General features: G+C 43.0%; 1 protein-coding gene across 50 annotated transcripts in view; it reads left to right on the forward strand.

The window, feature by feature from the left end:
- The window catches only part of PDE4DIP (phosphodiesterase 4D interacting protein), a 204,247-nt gene extending 198,122 nt beyond the window's left edge, over positions 1-6,125 (forward strand). For 11 of the 50 annotated variants that reach the window (XM_086392184.1, XM_086392185.1, XM_086392195.1 and 8 more), the window contains 6 exons: positions 446-672; positions 1,755-1,898; positions 2,990-3,128; positions 3,445-3,491; positions 4,357-4,408; positions 5,086-6,125. In XM_086392184.1, the coding sequence (XP_086248310.1) occupies positions 446-672; positions 1,755-1,898; positions 2,990-3,128; positions 3,445-3,491; positions 4,357-4,408; positions 5,086-5,231 (755 nt within the window). In that variant the 3' untranslated portion in view covers positions 5,232-6,125. Of the gene's footprint in view, positions 1-445; positions 673-1,718; positions 1,899-2,989; positions 3,129-3,444; positions 3,492-4,347; positions 4,409-5,085 lie in introns of all 50 variants that reach the window. The other 39 variants (XR_015160856.1, XR_015160858.1, XR_015160857.1 and 36 more) reach the window with 5 other exon arrangements.
- The last annotated feature ends 10,904 nt before the right edge of the window (positions 6,126-17,029 follow it).

Genomic DNA, 17,029 nt, shown 5'->3' on the forward strand with positions numbered 1-17,029 from the left:
TCCAAGGCCTTTAGCCCTATCATTCCACCTCCTGTGGCTGCCTTTTTTGTTACTACTCTTCCTCATATGGTTTTCCTGTTGCTCTGGTATTGCTTCATTGTACTGTAACCTCTTCCTTCTTGAAAGTGCTCTCTGTATCCAGCTTAATTTCCTTGTCTGTGTCTTCTCAACCCCCAAATTAAAAAAAAAAAACACATTAATGTCTTTCCTGAATGTTTGTCAATAAGGATAAAATTTACCTCCTGGCAATTTTATGATTCTGAGATGGTGAGAGAAAGACTATAATAATATAGAACCCAGAATATGTATGGACTTCACAGGTGTGCTTTCCAAAACTGTCAATCTTGTTTCTGGCCTCTTTTACTATTTGATGTCCCTTTTGGATTGAACTGAGGATGACTATGAATAACAGTGGGTTCTTTGTTGTTGTGGTTTTATTCCTCAGAGCTGGGTTTGGATGCTTCTCCAGTAATGAAGAACCCTCCCAAGCTGGAGGGCGACGCTACTGATGGCTCCTTTGCCAATAAGCATGGCCGCCACGTCATTGGCCACATTGATGACTATAGTGCCCTAAGAGAGCAGATTGGGGAGGGCAGACTGCTGGTCAAGAAGATAGCATCACTGGTGAGACCAACCTGCAGCTTCTCTGGTCTTGAGGCTCCAGGCATAGAGGTAATCACATTTTAGCTCTTAGGTGCACCTTTTCCTTAAGCCCTTTCTTCTTTTGATTTTAACTCCTTCTCCCACTATCATTTTTCCTGCCTGCTCCACATCTCTCACCAGCTGAGGATGTATCTTCCATTTACATCCACCTAGGCCTTCTGTCTTCACCAGCTAGTTTCACTACTAGCTTTGTTCTGTTCCAGATGTAGCTGACTCTCCATTTCCCCTGAGAACCACAGAAAAGCATGTGCAGCATTGCCATCCTCATCAGTAGAGCATATTAAGCATCAGCATACTTGGAATGCTGTTTGGTTCTTTATTATCTGCTAAAGTCACACTGGGATATGATCATTTGTGGGCAGGATAAAATCACTTCATCAGTTGCCTGGGAATTGAGAATATTCATCCATATGGGCCAGATGTGTGGAAGGGGTGAGGAGGGTGGCAGCCTTGGACTTCTCTGCTCAAATTGAGCAGGAGAGGGGAGCAGGCCACAAGGCTTCTCAGAGTCTTTCCCCAGGGAGAGACCTAGGTACCAGCCACTGTGCTGTCTTAGCTCCAGGAGCCCCAACACGTGAGAGGGAGACCCACACCTGAGTCAACAAATACAACAAGGGGCTCCAGGCACAGTGCTGGAAGTGCTGACGGAGTGAACCCAGAAGTGGCGATTATCCCAGAAGGAAGGCGACAGGTTCATGGGGGTTAGGGCGCCACTAGCGGCTGTGCAGTTCTCTGGGGAGGAGAATGCCAGGTAAAGGGAGCAGCACTCAGTCCTTTGAGCTACAAATGGTGCAGCCCATTTGAAGCATAAGGCCTGATTTAGGGAAGGGCAGTGGGGGTGGGGGTACAGTACAAAAATAGGAACCTTAGACTCCAGAGCACAAAGCAGGACTAAAAGCTAAAAGGTGTGGAATCAAATGAATTCTTACAAAGTGGGAGGTCCTTGCTGAGGTCAGAGAACCTTGGCTTCCAGGTTAGAAAAAAGTCTCACAGGTTCAAGCAAGCCTGTGGCCGTACCTCGCTCACAAAGGAAGCTGAGGCCTGTGCTCTCTCAGCCACAGGGATGCCCATGGCTACTGCCCCTTTCCCAGGTGATGGGCAGCGAAGGCATCCAGGAGCTGAGGAGCAGCGCCACCGCCCTGCACCACCGGCTGGAGGAGTCAGCCTCCCTCCTCACCATGTTCTGGCGAGCAGCCTTGCCAAGCTCCCCCGGCCCTGTGCTTGTGGACAAAGTGGTAAGAAGCCAGCATCCTCTACCGGTTCTGCCCCCCAACTAGCCTTCTACCTCCTCGGCCTGCAGAGCCTGAAGATCAGGAGCCGAATGGGCAGTTGGGACAAAGGTGACATGAGGCATGTGTCCCTGGTGGGAGACCTCTCCTCCATGGTGAGCGCTCTCTGTACAGGTCTGAAAACATTCCTCTCCTCCCAGCCTGACCCCCAGGATAAGGAGCCAAACAGGAGAAGAAAAGAACATAGAGGAGGCAGAGACATGAGAGCCCTGGTAACCCACAATTGTTCCATCCCTTTAACTTTCTAAAGTTCAGCTGAGCTGAAGTTCAGGGCCATTTAAAACATCAACACCTCCTTTTCCATCCTAAGCCCACTCCCACTCACCCCCAAGTCCACATAGGCAGACAGGATCACAGAATGTCACCAGGAGTGGACCAGCCCTTTTTACCCACCCACTGAAATCCCAGAAAAATTTCCACTTAAACCTGTGTCTCTGGGTCAAGCCTGGTGAGAGTCAGCCTCCCCCAGGTGCTCTCAGATCTTAGGCCACTCTGGTTGATGATCTTGGATTAGGTAGATTTCAAAATCCCTCCTAGGGTTCTCATTCTAGACTAGTATCAGTGATAACTTTATGGGATCCAACTTTGCTAATTGCAAGGAGGAAGTATTTTGCCATCCTGAGGTTGGCAGATATATTTACAGACTTGTAGACTGTCTCAGGCCAGCCCTGTCTCCCCAGGCATAATATTCCTAATGACCAAGTTTTGATGCCCAAGTAATAGAACTATGTCAGCACTAAATCAGAGCTCTTACTCACAGCTGGGAGCTTCAGTGTGGCCTGGACTCAGGTTCTCTGCAGCAGCTGGAGTGTGGCCTGTGCTCGTTTGCACAGGGGCTTCCAGGTCCTCAGTGTTCCCACCTCATGGCCCATCCTGAGCCATCACCTGCTGGAGGGTTTTAGAGGCTTTCATGAGGGAAATCTGGTCCAGAAATACTTGAGAAGATTGTAGAATCCTATTTGGGGTGTAAAGAGCCACAAATCACAGGGTGCTTTAGGCCTTCTGACCACTGACAGAGCACCTATTTTTCTTCCCAGGGAGAGTCTATGAAAAAGGAGCTTCTGGAACTGAGAACCAAACTATCCAAACAGGAAAGTCTCCTTCAGAGTACATCTGAGCGTCTGAAGACCGCCAACCAGCAGAAGGAGAGCATGGAGCAGTTCATCTTCAGCCAGTGTGGGTGCCTGAGCCAGAGAATGGGACAGGAAACTGGGGGGCCTTCCAGGCTCCCCACCTGGGCTGTGAATGGACAGTGACCATAGAGGCTAGGGGATGGGGAAGACTGATGTGATATCCCTGAACCTCCTGTGCCATCAGTAATCATAGAGGCAGAGGAGGAGATGTGAGGGTGGAGGGGAGCAGGAGACCCCAAGCTTAGTGGCCAGAAAGACAAGCTTTAGAACACACACACCCAAGACAGATATGGACCCCGCTGGTAATTTCTGCCTTTGGGAACTGTTTTTTTGTTTGTTTGTTTGTTTGTTTGTTTCAGTGACCAGGACACACGACGTTTTGAAGAAGGCAAGGACTAATTTGGAGGTAAGGAAAACACTGCACTGATCAGAGCAAACTATCACCATCTGTATCAGAATGCACAGGTGACTCCTGACCTGCACTGACCTTCCAAGAGGAAATTTCTGGTCCACCTGTGAGAGCACAGGTTCTCAATGAACATCCCTCTGGATTCCATCCCCATCAGTCCTCCCACCCTCATCAGAAACCTTCCCTGACTTCTCAGTTCACTCTCACTTTATCATCATCTTCTCTCTTGACCCCAATTCTCTCTCCTTTATGCCATGTCAGGACTGGGGAGAAATGCAGTTCAGTTGATTCTCAAGGTCAGAGGACATGTGGGGTCTGCCTCTGAATGAGCTTTCCAGTAAAGGAATCCTGAGGCCAGTCACGGGTTCCGGGGTTCCTATGTCACTGTATGAAAAACCGATGGAAAGATGCCACCTAACAAGTTGATTTCACTGCATAATATTGGGCTGAAAGCAGCAATTTGATTTTGACAAGTTTTTCTTTAGGAAACAACATAAAATCATTGGGTCTTATTGATCTAAAAGAGAACTTGGTAATAAGGAAAAACTGAAACTTAAAGGGAAAGATTATTTATAAGGCAGGCATTCTCTATGTTTATTGAAAATACCAATGCATTCTCTAGCAGCCACTTTGAAGAAAAACTTGAGGTGTTAGAAATGGCTTCAAAGTCAAAAACTAAGCCTTTTACCTTGGACTTTAAAGCTTTGCCATAATCAGTTGAGTTCATTCCTAGGAATGTTCCTAAATTGTAACCTAAAAAGATGTTGACCCCACAGTGTGAAAATGGGTTGGGCCATAATTTAACCCTGATATTTTTTCCTGCTAATTTCTTCTGATTCCTTTCTTTCCTGAGCCTTTTTAGAAGACCTCTTACAAGACTGCTTCTGTAAAGCCTTATTCCTGTCCCAGCAAAGGTAACCCAACAGCCTCTCATACTCGCTGGCTTGGGAGTCTCCTTCCCACTTCTGCTAGGCCACTGGAAATGGGCCAGGGCCCCAGTTCTAATCCCAGGCTTGTCACTAACTGGCTGTGTGGCTTTGGCTGGCCCCAGTCTCTGTGAGACCACTGACCCTCATCTGGAAAGGAGGCACTAGATTTAGATGATTTCTGAGGGCCCTGCTGACCTGCCCCCACCGCCCTCCACCCCCATCTCCTCATCAAGTAAACAGAACATAAACTTAACAAGGGCCTGCCTCTCAAAATGCCCTCTCCTTCTTAAAACAGGCCACTTCTATATGTGCCTGTTTCATGCTAAGCATATCTCTTCCTGGGAAATGACAAAAGTCATCCTCGTTCTCCCAAGCAAACTGGAGAGTGAGCTGGCCCCTGAAGAGGGAGCCGTAGGGTCTGGCCACCTGGTGTGCAGTGGCTGTGAGCAGAGATCTGGCCACAGGTGGTGTGGGAAGGTTTCACTCTAATCTGGTGGCACCCGCTGCTCCTCCAGACCTCAGCGCCTCCCTTCAGCTCATCCTCTTGACAGGCTCTCACCACGATCCTGGCTTCTGTCACCACTCAGCCCTCTCCAGCCTGTTAGCCACCAGCAGGATCTGATAATGGACTCTTACTTCCATTGTGTTACTTTGGTCTCCAGGTGAAATCCCTAAGGGCCCTGCCATGCACTCCAGTCCTGTGACCCTTGCCTTCCAGGAGACATGCAAGAAGCGAAGCCACCAGAGGTCCTTAAAACAGCAGGAAGGATGGGCCTGTGCCCCTTCTTCACAGCTCCCTGTCTGCTGAGGAGGATCTGGGCCCTCCTCCACACCTACTGGAGGGTCTGGAAGGAGTCAGAGAGATTGCCTCGTGGGCAGGGTGAAAGGCAGAGGGTCTTTCCTGCAGTTGAGGAATAACAAGGCAGGGTGCCCACGGCTCAGCACTAAGGAAAACATGCCTAGTTCATAGAGGACCTTGTGACACTGCTTCTGAATACGCTGGGGGCATGGGAGCCAGCAACAGACATTTCTTGCCTCATCACCTGTCCTCAGAGGGTCAGCTCAGGGGAAACGACCTGCTTCTCCACAATGCAGCATGTGGTCCCCACATTGGCACTCCTCGGCAGATCTGAAAGCACAGGACTGAGCAGCGGTGCCCTGCAGGACAGTGTGGGCAGGGGGGCCCGACTGCCTGACCCAGGGCCCATGCAGCTGGGTCACTGTCAGGCTGGGCATCAGTCGACACTGCAGCACCTGACTACTTTGAATCCATGTGGTGGGAGTGGTGACTCCCATATGCCATCTCATGCATAGCCTAGACTTCCTACTTATATTCTATTGTGATCTCCAAAAGCTGTACTGACTTTACATATACTGTCCCCTTTTGTCATCCCAACTTATCTCTGGGAACGAGGGACTAATGGCCACAGCAAGCCCACTGAAAGTCTTGTGTAAAGCAAAGCAGTGATCATTTTTAAGTGACATGCAAGAGGCCCCCAGTTGTGCTTGTGCTGAAGCCTAGTCTGTGTCTTCACAAAAGTGCTTTAGAAAGTGTGTATGTGTGTATAAATGTATGATATATATTTATATATGTTGCTATAGTGATATGTGGAAAGCTAACATAACTGGTGGACAGGGTCAGTGAAAGGAAATGACACAGTCTTTTTGGTGGCTATTAAAGCAAACTATGTATAAAAAAAAAGTTTTCTTTGCCTGCTTAGTTTCCAATTTCTATACCAGCCTGCAGGGTGAGTGTGTAAGAATAGGAAAGACAAACTGTCACTAAAAAGCTCAGCATCTGAAGCAGAATCAAGATGCTGTAGTAGCTGGTATGGAGATCCCCTCCCCCACAAACACATCAAAAATACATTCACATGTGGGACACTTATTAATGGAAACTAACTGGAAACTAGCATAACTCCTGAAAACCAAAGCTGCAAGAAGGATCTACACATAACTCGGTAGGATGGGAAAGAAAAGAATCTGTCCGGGTTCTGGGCCCCTGGGAGGGATCTGCAAAGAGAAGGTCCACAAGGGTAGACCCGGCCCTGGAGTTAGCAGGTCAAGTCACAATTTGGGCATCCCAGTCCTGGGGTCCTGCAAGGAGTGGCCCGGCCCCCTTGCCTCCTGGGAAATCTGAGACAGAAGGTTTGGAGAAGTCTAGACTCATCAGGAGCACATGCTGGGTTGCTGACAATCAGGGTGGAGAGTCGTGCACTGTGAGCAGCCTCCTTGCTGTATTTCCCAATCCAAAGGGGCCAATGCCCTGGCCCCACTCACTCCATACCACGGTCTGGCACAGGATCTTGGCAGATACTTGATCTAGCTTTGCAGAGACAGACCAGGACAGCTGGGGTGTAATCCCAGAATAGCCTCAGAGGCCATAGTCAGTGAGGGCTCAGAGCAACAGGTGTAGATGCAGCAAACGTTAGTGTGTGCACAGGGCGGCACAACAGGGCCGTGCAAGGGCCAAGGGGTGAATCTTGAGCAGACAGGCCCTGAGAGAGGACAGAGACAACCCAGAGGCCCTGGGGTGTGGTCCAGCTGGGGCTTTGATGGCCATCACGAACACACCACACTGAGGAGTATGTAGTGGTTTGTCTTCCAGTTTAGTACCAGATCTAGGCAGACAGGTCCTGGGTGAGGTCTGCCACAGAGGCAACCCAGATCTCAGGCAGCAGTGCAGCCACCTCAATCCTTGCAGCCACAACCCCCCAACCTCCAGCCCCAGCCCACTCCACACCACAGCCTTATACTAGATCTGAGACAAACAATAGGGACATAACCTTGGACTGACCCTGAGTAGAGCTGTAGATGTATATCCTCTGTGAATATATGGCCCTCACTTGCTTCACCACTCACTTCCTTTGGGGCAGAGCATGCACTCAAGGGCAACAGCCTGATTAAACCCAACCCTCAAGGCTTCTACTCCAACAACTGGGGAACACACCCTGCCCCTGAGACAGCCATGATACAGAGCAGAGAGGAAGCCCCACCTCACATCTAGCACAGGCTTTCGATACTACACCACCAATCACACCCCACTATCAAGGGGATAATGACCAGCACAAACTGAGGAAAGACTTGACTGGCATCCATCTGAAACCAGCCCTCACACCAAAAATATGAGACTCATGGAGGCTACACAGGGATACTCCCACATAAAATCAGCCATTCAAGACCATAATAGATAACTGTTTCTCCTAAAATCATACAAAGTTAAGTAAAATGAAAAGGAAGATCTACTCCCAATTAGAAGAACAAAAGAAATTCCCTGAAAGAACAAATAATGAAACAGATCTCACCAGTCTACTAGACCAGGAGTGCACAAAGAGGTAATAACTCAAGATAATAAAAGTTATTTATGACAGAATTGCAGCCAATATACAACTCAATGGTGAAACACTGAAAGCCTTCTCACTAAAATCTGGAACAAGACAAGGAAGCTCATTCTCACCACTTGTATTCAACATAGTATTAGAAGTCTTAGCCATAGCAATCACACATGAAAGAAATAAAAGGTATTCAAATGAAGGGGAAGATTTAACATTGTCATTATATGCAGATATGACACTGTATATAGAAAACCCTATGGACTCCACACAAAAACTACTAGAACTGATACACAAATTCAGTAAGTTAGCAGGATACAAGGTTAACATACAGAAATTGGTTGCATTTCTTTACTCCAACAATGAAATATCAGAAAGGGAATGTAAATAAACTATACCTTTAAAAATTGCAATCCCCAAAATAAACTGCTTAGGAATAAACCTCACCAAGGAAGTCAAAGGTTTCTATGCTGAGAACTATACATTAATAAAGGACATTGAAGATGATTCAAAGACATAGAAGGATATCCCAGCTCTGAATTGGAAGAATTAATATAGTTAAAATGGCCATACTACTCAAAACAATCTATGGATTTAACACAATCCTTTTAAAATCATCCATGACATGTTTCACATAACTAGAACAAATAATCCTAAAATTCATTCGAAACCATGAAAGATTTAGAATTGCAAAAGCAATCGTGAGGAAAAATAACAAAGCTGGAAACATAATCCTCCAAGACTTCAGACAATACTACAAAATGATAATAATCAAAATTATGTGGTATTAGGACAAAAATGGACATGTGGATTAATGGAACAAAATAGAGAGCCCAGAAATAAACCCACACATCTATGGTCAATTTACCTTTGACAAAGGAGGCAAGAACATACAACAGGAAAAAGTCTCTTCAGCAAGTGGTGTTGGGAAAGTTGGAGAGCCGCATGTAAACCAATGAAGTTAGAACACATCCTCTCACCATACACAAAAATAAACTCAAAATGGCTTAACTACTTAAACATAAGACATGACACCATAAAACTAGAAGAGGCAGAACATTCTCTGACATGACCGTGCCAACATTTTCTTAGGTCAGTCTCCCAACAGAAATAAAAACAAAAATCAACAAATGGAACCTAATCAAATTTACAGACTTTTGCATAGCAAAGTAAACCATATAGAAAATGAAAAGACAACCTCTAGAATAGGAGAAAATATTTTCAAATAATGCCATCAGTAAGGGCTTAATTTTCAAAATACACAAACACCTCATACAACTCAACAAGAAAGAAACAAAAACAACCCAACCCAAAAATGGGCAGAAAATCTAAATAGACATTTCTCCAAAGAAATACAGATGGCCAATATGCACATGAAAAAATGCTCAACATGGCTAATTATTAGAGAAATGCAAATCAAAACTAAAATAAGGTTACCACCTCACACCACTCAGAATGGCCATCACTAAAATATCTACCAGTAAAAAAGGTTGGAGAGGGTGTGGAGAAAAGGGAACTCTTCTGCACTCTTGGCAGAAATATAAGTTGGTGCAGCCACTGTGGAAAATAGCATGGAAGTTCCTCAGAAACTAAAAATAGAATTACCATATGATCCAGCAATCCACTCCTGGGTATATATCTGGACAAAACTATAATTCAAAAAGATAAATGTACCCCTATGTTCATAGCAGCACTAGTCACAATAGCCAAGACATGGAAAGAACCTAAATGTCCATTGACAGATGAATGGATAAAGAAGATATGATACACACACACACACACACACACACACACACACACAGGAATACTACTCAACCATAAAAAAGAACAAAATCAAGCCATTTGCAGCAACTTGGATGTGACTAGAGATGATCATACTAAGTGGAGTAAGTCAGAAAGAGAAAGACAAATTCCATATGATATCACTTATATGTGGAATCTAAAATATAACACAAATGAACCTAACCATGGAACAGATTCATGGACATAGAGAACAGACTAGTGTTGCCAAGGGGGAGAGGGCTGAGGGAGGTATGGAATGGAAGGCTGGGGTTAGGAGATGTAAGCTTTTATATGCAGAATGGATAAACAACAAAGTCCTACTATATAGTCCAGAGAACTATACTCAGTATCCTATAATAAATCATAATGGAAAAAGAATATACATATATGTATGTATAACTAACTGACTTTGTTATACAGCAGTAATTTACACAACATTGTAAATCAACTATACTTCAATAAAAGAGGAGGTAATAAAATGCTAACTGAATTAAGAAAAAGTATCAACAGAAATGTAGGTCACTGTAACAAGGACCTAGAAACCATAACTATGAACCAATAAAAAATAGATAACTCAACTGCCAAGACAGAAATATAATCTAGAAGCAATGACTAGCAGACTAAATGACACAGAAGAATGAATAAGTGATCTTGAAGATAGCATAATGGGAATCAAATCCAAAGAGGAGATAGAAAGACAAATTAAAAAAAAAGAAAAGCACAACTTACAAGACTTATGAGACAACAGAAATCATGCCAGCTTTCACGTAATAGGGAGTCCAGAAGGAAAATAAAGAGAAAGGGGGATTGAAAATATATGTGAAGAAATTATGGCTTAAAACTTTTCAAATCTAAGAAGGAAATAGAAATCCAGATACAGGAAGCACTGAGGGTCCCAAACAAGATGAACATAAAGAGATTTATACCAAGACATATCATACTTCAAATGGCAAAAATTAAAGGTAACAAGAGGATTCTAAATGCAGCAAGAGAAAAACAAAGAATCAATTAAAATATAATTTCTATAAAGCTATCAGCTGATTTCTCTGAAGAAATTTTGCAGGCCAGAAGGAGTGACATAATATATCTGAAGTCCAGGAAGGGAAAAAAACCTTCAACCATGGATCCTATACCCAGCAAAATGATCATTTAGTATAGATGAGAGAGAAAGAGTTTCTCAGCCAAGTAAAAACTAAAAGCATTCAGCGAGATTAAACCTACCCCCAAAAGAAATATTAAAGGGTCTTCTCTAAAGAGAAAAGAAACAAGAATCTATAGAAAAGGAACATCACAGTTGGAAAGGTATACATACAAGGACTGAAGATCACTTAAATAAGCCAGTAGAGATTTTAAAAAACAATGAAAAAAATTGTCAAAGCAATTGTAAATACAAATAGCAGTAAGAAGATAAGCATGAAGATGTAAAACAGGACGAAGTCACAAAAGGTGGGGAAGGGGATTATAAAAATGTAGATCTTTTAGAAAGTGTTTGCACTAGTATGACTTCCAATTTTAAAGCAAGTAGATATAAATTGTGAGTCAACATACTTGAAAATAAGGGTCAGTGCTTGTTAATGCATATATATGGAATCTAGAAAAATGGTACTGATGAACCTATTTTCAGGGCAGGAATAGAGATGCAGATGTAAAGAAAGGACTTGTGGACACAGTGGGAGAAGGAGAGGGTGGGACAAATTGAGAAAGTAGTATTGACATATATACACTACTATATGGAAAACAGCTAGTGGGAAGCTGCTATATAACACAGGGAGCCCAGCTTGGTCATCTGTGACAACCTAGATGGATAGGATGAGTGGGGTGGGAGGGAGGTCAAGAGGGAGAGTATATGTGTACAGTTATAGCTGCTTCACGTTGCTGTATGACAGAAACTAACACAACATTCTAAAGCAATTATTGTCTAATTAAAAATAAATTTTTAAAATAAAATAAAATAAAATAAATGATGAAAACCCTATTTTAAAAAGATAGCTGTACCACAATGTTTACCTGAATCTTCATAGAAGCACTATTTACAATAGACAAGACATGAAAACAACCTAAGTGTCCATGGACAGATGAGCGGATGAGGGAGATGTGAACTATGTACATATACAATGGGATATTAGTTGGCTGTGAAAAAGAATGAAATATTGCCATTTGCAGCAACACAGATGAACCTAGAGATTATCATACTGAATGAAGCAGAGAAAGACAATTTTATATCATGTATATGTGCAATCTGAAAAATAATACAATGAATTTATTCACAAAATAGAAACAGACTTCCATAGAAACAAATTTATGGTTACCAAAGGAAAAATAAGGACAGAGGTATAAATTAGGAGCTTGGGATTAACAGGTACACACTACTATATATAAAATAGATACACAACAAGGATTTACTGTATAGTACAGGGAACTATATTCAATACTTTGTGATAATCTATAATGGAAAAGAATCTGAAATATATATATATGTATGTATATATATATGTATATATATATGTGTATATATATATTACTGAATAACTTTGATGTATACCTGAAACACAATGTTGTTTAAAAAAACCTTAAAATTTAAAAAATAAATTTTTTTCAAAATTTATCATCATTAAATTTATCATTTACCTATAAAGAGGTCAGGTGACAAAGAGGTCCTATCCAAACATGGCAGCACAAAGGCAGCTCCTAAAGGAAGAGTCGGCCCTAGGGAATGATTCAGATAATTGCTTTCTTGGTCATCTGGGCCTGGAACCATCTGTGGGTGGGAGGACAAGAAGAGATAACAGCCATGAGGAGGAAATGAAGGACCTGGAAGTGTGTGAGAAGAGAAACAAGCAACAGTGAGTGACTCTAAGGAAAACAAAGGTGCTTTGAATTATGCTGGAGACAAGAAGGCTGTGATTCTTATCTTCTGGTTTAAATGCAGTCCCTGGATACACTGTGTAAGCCAGGAAGCCTTATCAGACACCCACATCACATTAGAGTGCTAGCCACAGAAAACAGGCTCAATAAGTCAGAGTAAAGGCCATTTAGTTCCACTCTGAAGGTCTCTGAAGGAGACCATCTTTCCCAACAGCCCCTTGCAATTTCAGGCTTCTTTTCTTTGATCCTGCAAACGCTGTTTCTCAAATCTGAGAATTTCTGCTTATTCAGTGTTGTGTATACAGGGAAAAACATCAAGGCGGCAATATTTCCCAGTAACTTTCATTTATGCAGGACTCTATTGAGGTCATTCATCAATCTGTTTCTCTTTGAACTGTCCTTGGTGCTTTTCCTCAAAGAAAAATGTAAAATGTTACACATTGTTCTTTTAGACTTTACCAATCTTTCACATGAAGACAATTTGATAATAATACTTTACTTAGCTTAAACTCACTTCCCTGGTGGCTCAGAAAGTAAAGAATCTGCCTGCAATGCAGGAGACCCAGGTTTGATCCCTGGGTTGGGAAGATCCCCTGGAGAAGGGAAAGGCAACCCACTCCAGTATTCTTGCCTGAAGAATTTCATGGACAGAGGAGCCTGGTGGGTTACAGTCCATGGGGTCTCGAAGAGTCGGATACGGCTGAGTGACTAACACTTTCACTTTTCTTCAGCTTAAACTTATGACTAGTCAATTCAGCAAAGGCATATTTTCCCCAACTTTATTATTCCTGATATATCCCATTATAATGTTGACTCAAATTCCCCCCATGGCAACATACTGGGTTTTATGTAACCTGAAGTCAGTTTGGACATGCCTATTTCCCTATTTCATCCTCTGTTGGCTGTAGTTTTAAGTTTCTATGAGAATTAGACTCTGTATGTGTAACTAATGAATTTTATTACAATTCCACAGGATCTCTTTCCTACTTGTCAGAGTGTTTGACTCTTTGTGATCCCATGGACTGTAGCCCACCAGGCTTCTCCATCCATGGAATTTTCTAGGCAAGAGTACTGGAGTGGGTTGCCATTTCCTTATCCAGGGGATCTTCCCGACCCATGGATCAAACCAGGGTCTCCCACATTGTGGGTAGACGCTTTACCGTCTGAGCCACCAGGGAATCAACTAATATTTCATATATATTTCCTTAAATACAAGTAGTAAACCTGACGTTACTTTTATCTAACTTGGGAAAATCAGTATATTCAATGGAAAGGATGCAAGGGCAGTTTCTATGCAACAGTTGCTGAATCTACCTGGGTTGGCACATACCAGGAACCTGTGGCTGTGTTTCTCAGATGTACATGGGGAAATATAAGCCAGGATCAGAGGTGAAAAGGATATATACCATGCAGGCACAAGAATGTTTAGAGGCACAGCAGCTTGAGTCAGGAAGAGAGATGTGGGCAAAAAAAAAAAAAAAAAAACAGAGTCATCTTCTAACCTACATTATCCCACAGTTTGTGAGTCCAAAATATGGGAAGTTCTCCTGATATATGTGTGTCACTATAACTCTGCTGGGACTGGCTAGGCTGGTGGGTTCACAAGGGTGACAATGGCCACAATATCCAAGTGTTCCACTAAGTACTTATGACTAGTGAAGTGAAGGAAGGAGTGAGCAGATTGCTTCCCAATGCTGGGGCCCCACCTCTCATTACAGTTCAATTCAGTTCAGTTCAGTAGTTCAGTCGTGTCTGACTCCTTGTGACCCCATGGACTGCAGCACACCAGGCCTCCCTGTCTATCACCAACTCCTGGAGTTTACTCAAACTCAAGTCCATTGAGTTGGTGATGCCATCCAACCATCTCATCCTCTGTCGTCCACTTCTCCTCCCACCTTCAATCCTTCCCAGCATCAGAGTATCTTCAAATGAGTCAGCTCTTCGGGTGGCCAAAGTATTGGAGTTTCAGCTTTAACATCAGTCCTTCCAATGAATATTCAGGACTGATTTCCTTTAGGATGGACTGATTGGATCTCCTTGCAGTCCAAGGGACTCTTAAGAGTCTTCTCCAACACCACAGTTCGAAAGTATCAATTCTTCAGCACTCAGCTTTATTTATGGTCCAACTTTCACATGACTACTGGAAAAACCATAGCCTTGACTAGACGGACCTTTGTTGGCCAAGTAATATCTCTGCTTTTTAATATACTGTCTAGGTTGGTCATAACTTTCCTTCCAAGGAGTAAGCATCTTTTAATTTCATGGCTGCAGTCACCATCTGCAGCGATTTGGGAGCCCAAAAAACATAAAGTCACTGTTTCCACTGTTTCCCCATCTATTTTCCATGAAGTGATGGAACCAGATGCCATGATCTTAGTTTTCTGAATGTTGAGCTTTAAGCCAACTTTTCCATTCTCCTCTTTCACTTTTATCAAGAGGCTCTTTAGTTCTTCTTCACTTTCTGCCATAAGGGTGGTGTCATCTGCATATCTGAGGTTATCGATATTTCTCCCAGCAAAGGAATGATATTGCTGGGTTAGAAAGCTCAAAAGTGTATTTGTGGCAGAAAAAAATAGTTATCCAAATTCTTTCTAAAACGAGGATTGAAATATAAAGAATATTAAGTGACTTGCCTAAAGTCACATTGCACTGATTTATCTGAAGTGCTATTAAAAATAATCCCATGTACTACATATTAAGCAATTATTACAGGTTATTAAAAACTTCTGAAGTCCTGGCCAGTACTTGCTCACTAAGGAAAAGCTAGTTAAGAGTTATGATTTATCTTATGGTTACTTGTACAATGGGAACCATTTTCAGTAGGACTTAAGATAGTATGTGTTCTTTAAAAATGTTACCAGGAAAAAAAATGTTACCATGAATAGAAAAATCATCATTGAAGGAATGATGATTTCTTGACTCAGATTCTAGAATTTGGTCTGGAATAATGATTTGTTGACTGAAGATGATGACAAGGACCACCAAGTAACAGAGAAATATGGCTTTGGGCCTTTGGAGTTGCAAATGAGCAATGCATGCTTGTGTGCTCAGTCACTTCAGTCATTTCCAGCTCTTTTCGACCCCATGAACTGTAGCCCACCAGGCTCCTCTGTCCACAGAATTCTCCAGGCAAGAATACTGGAGTGGGTTGTCGTTTCCTTCTCCAGAGCAAATGCATAAGAACATACTATCTTGGAAGAAACTTTAGCAGCATATTTGGTGATAAAGACCACTGCATATTTAATCCATGAAGACACAATAATTTAAATTCACCTGACACTGCCAATTTTGTCTCATAACCTGATTTGAATACTAGGTGTTTCACCTGCCCCTTCCCATTTTCAGTGAAACCATTACAGTAAGAGGTGATAAGGAAGGTAGCATATACATGTAGGATGCTTCTTTGTCTAGTTCTGTAGTCAGCATAAATACTTTTGTCTGCTAAAGTACCTGTGACTACACCCAGGAAATCCAACAAATCTGGAAAGTGTAGGGTCTCTGGGTTGAGCTCAGGAAATGTCAGCCAGTCTTTAGGATACTATCAGAGTTCAGAATGGCTCTTGATTTGGCAGGACCCTAGCTAGTTTCCCTACTCTTACCTTGGTGGTGGTGGTGTAGTTGCTAAGTCATGTCTGACTCTTGCGACCCCATAGACGGTAGCCCACCAGGCTCCTCTGTCCGTGGGATTTTCCCAGCAAGAATACTGGAGTGGATTGCCATTCTCTTCTCCAGGGGATCTTCCCAACCCAGGAAAGTAACTCCATATTCTTGAACAACACATCTCATGATATCCAAGACAGAACATACACACCACTATTGTCATGTTGGCAAAAATGTTTACAAAACTGTGATATGCCTTCAAACATGCACTGATCGAAGGTGAGCCAGAGATTGATGGTAAGAACACCATACAAAAGATGTCCAGTGACCTAAGACCACGCTGAGAATGTGTAGACCTGGACCCCAAATATCATTTGGACCACTTTAGTATTGAAAATGGTTACACAATCTACTCTGACACCAGTGTGGTTTCCAGAACCAGCTAGACTGAGTCTATTATTTAGGTGAGTCTGCACATCTTCCTTCCAGCAGGCAGTGAGGTCTAAGAGGCTACCTTCTGCTATCAGTGCTACATGGGTACAGTAATCTAAGCTTATCTACCAACATGAACATGGTCTTACCAGGGCAGAGAACTATAACTCAGGAAGTGAGGTTACTTTTTCAAGGTCACTAGTAAGGGGGTGAAATGGGCTTGGACCCAGGTCTTTGACTACTGATTCCATGTTTCCATTATACCTTCTCTGTCTAGAATGGTAACCTGCTGAATAGTGCTGCAGGCCCCTTGCAACAATCTTTTCTCTCTTTCGAGATGACAGGAAGGCGCTATTCTCTCTGGCCTAGAACGTGCTACCATAGCACACCTGGAACCAACAATTGATGGATAACAAATCTGTCCCATGCCAAAAGGCAAGACTGTTCACTAGATTGCCCTTCTTTTCCTTGCCTCCATTTCCTTCATCTTTCCACACTGTCACATTGTCTTTGCCCAGGGAAATACGGAGGAAGGAGAGCATGGTGCATGAAAGGGTCTGCTGATGTGGGTTGAACTGGAGTCACATCCAGTCTG

The sequence above is a fragment of the Bos grunniens genome, chromosome 3 (genome assembly GCF_055505025.1).
Source record: "Bos grunniens cultivar Pamir isolate PY7600 chromosome 3, Bosgru_T2T1.0, whole genome shotgun sequence".
NCBI classification, from domain to species: domain Eukaryota; kingdom Metazoa; phylum Chordata; class Mammalia; order Artiodactyla; family Bovidae; genus Bos; species Bos grunniens.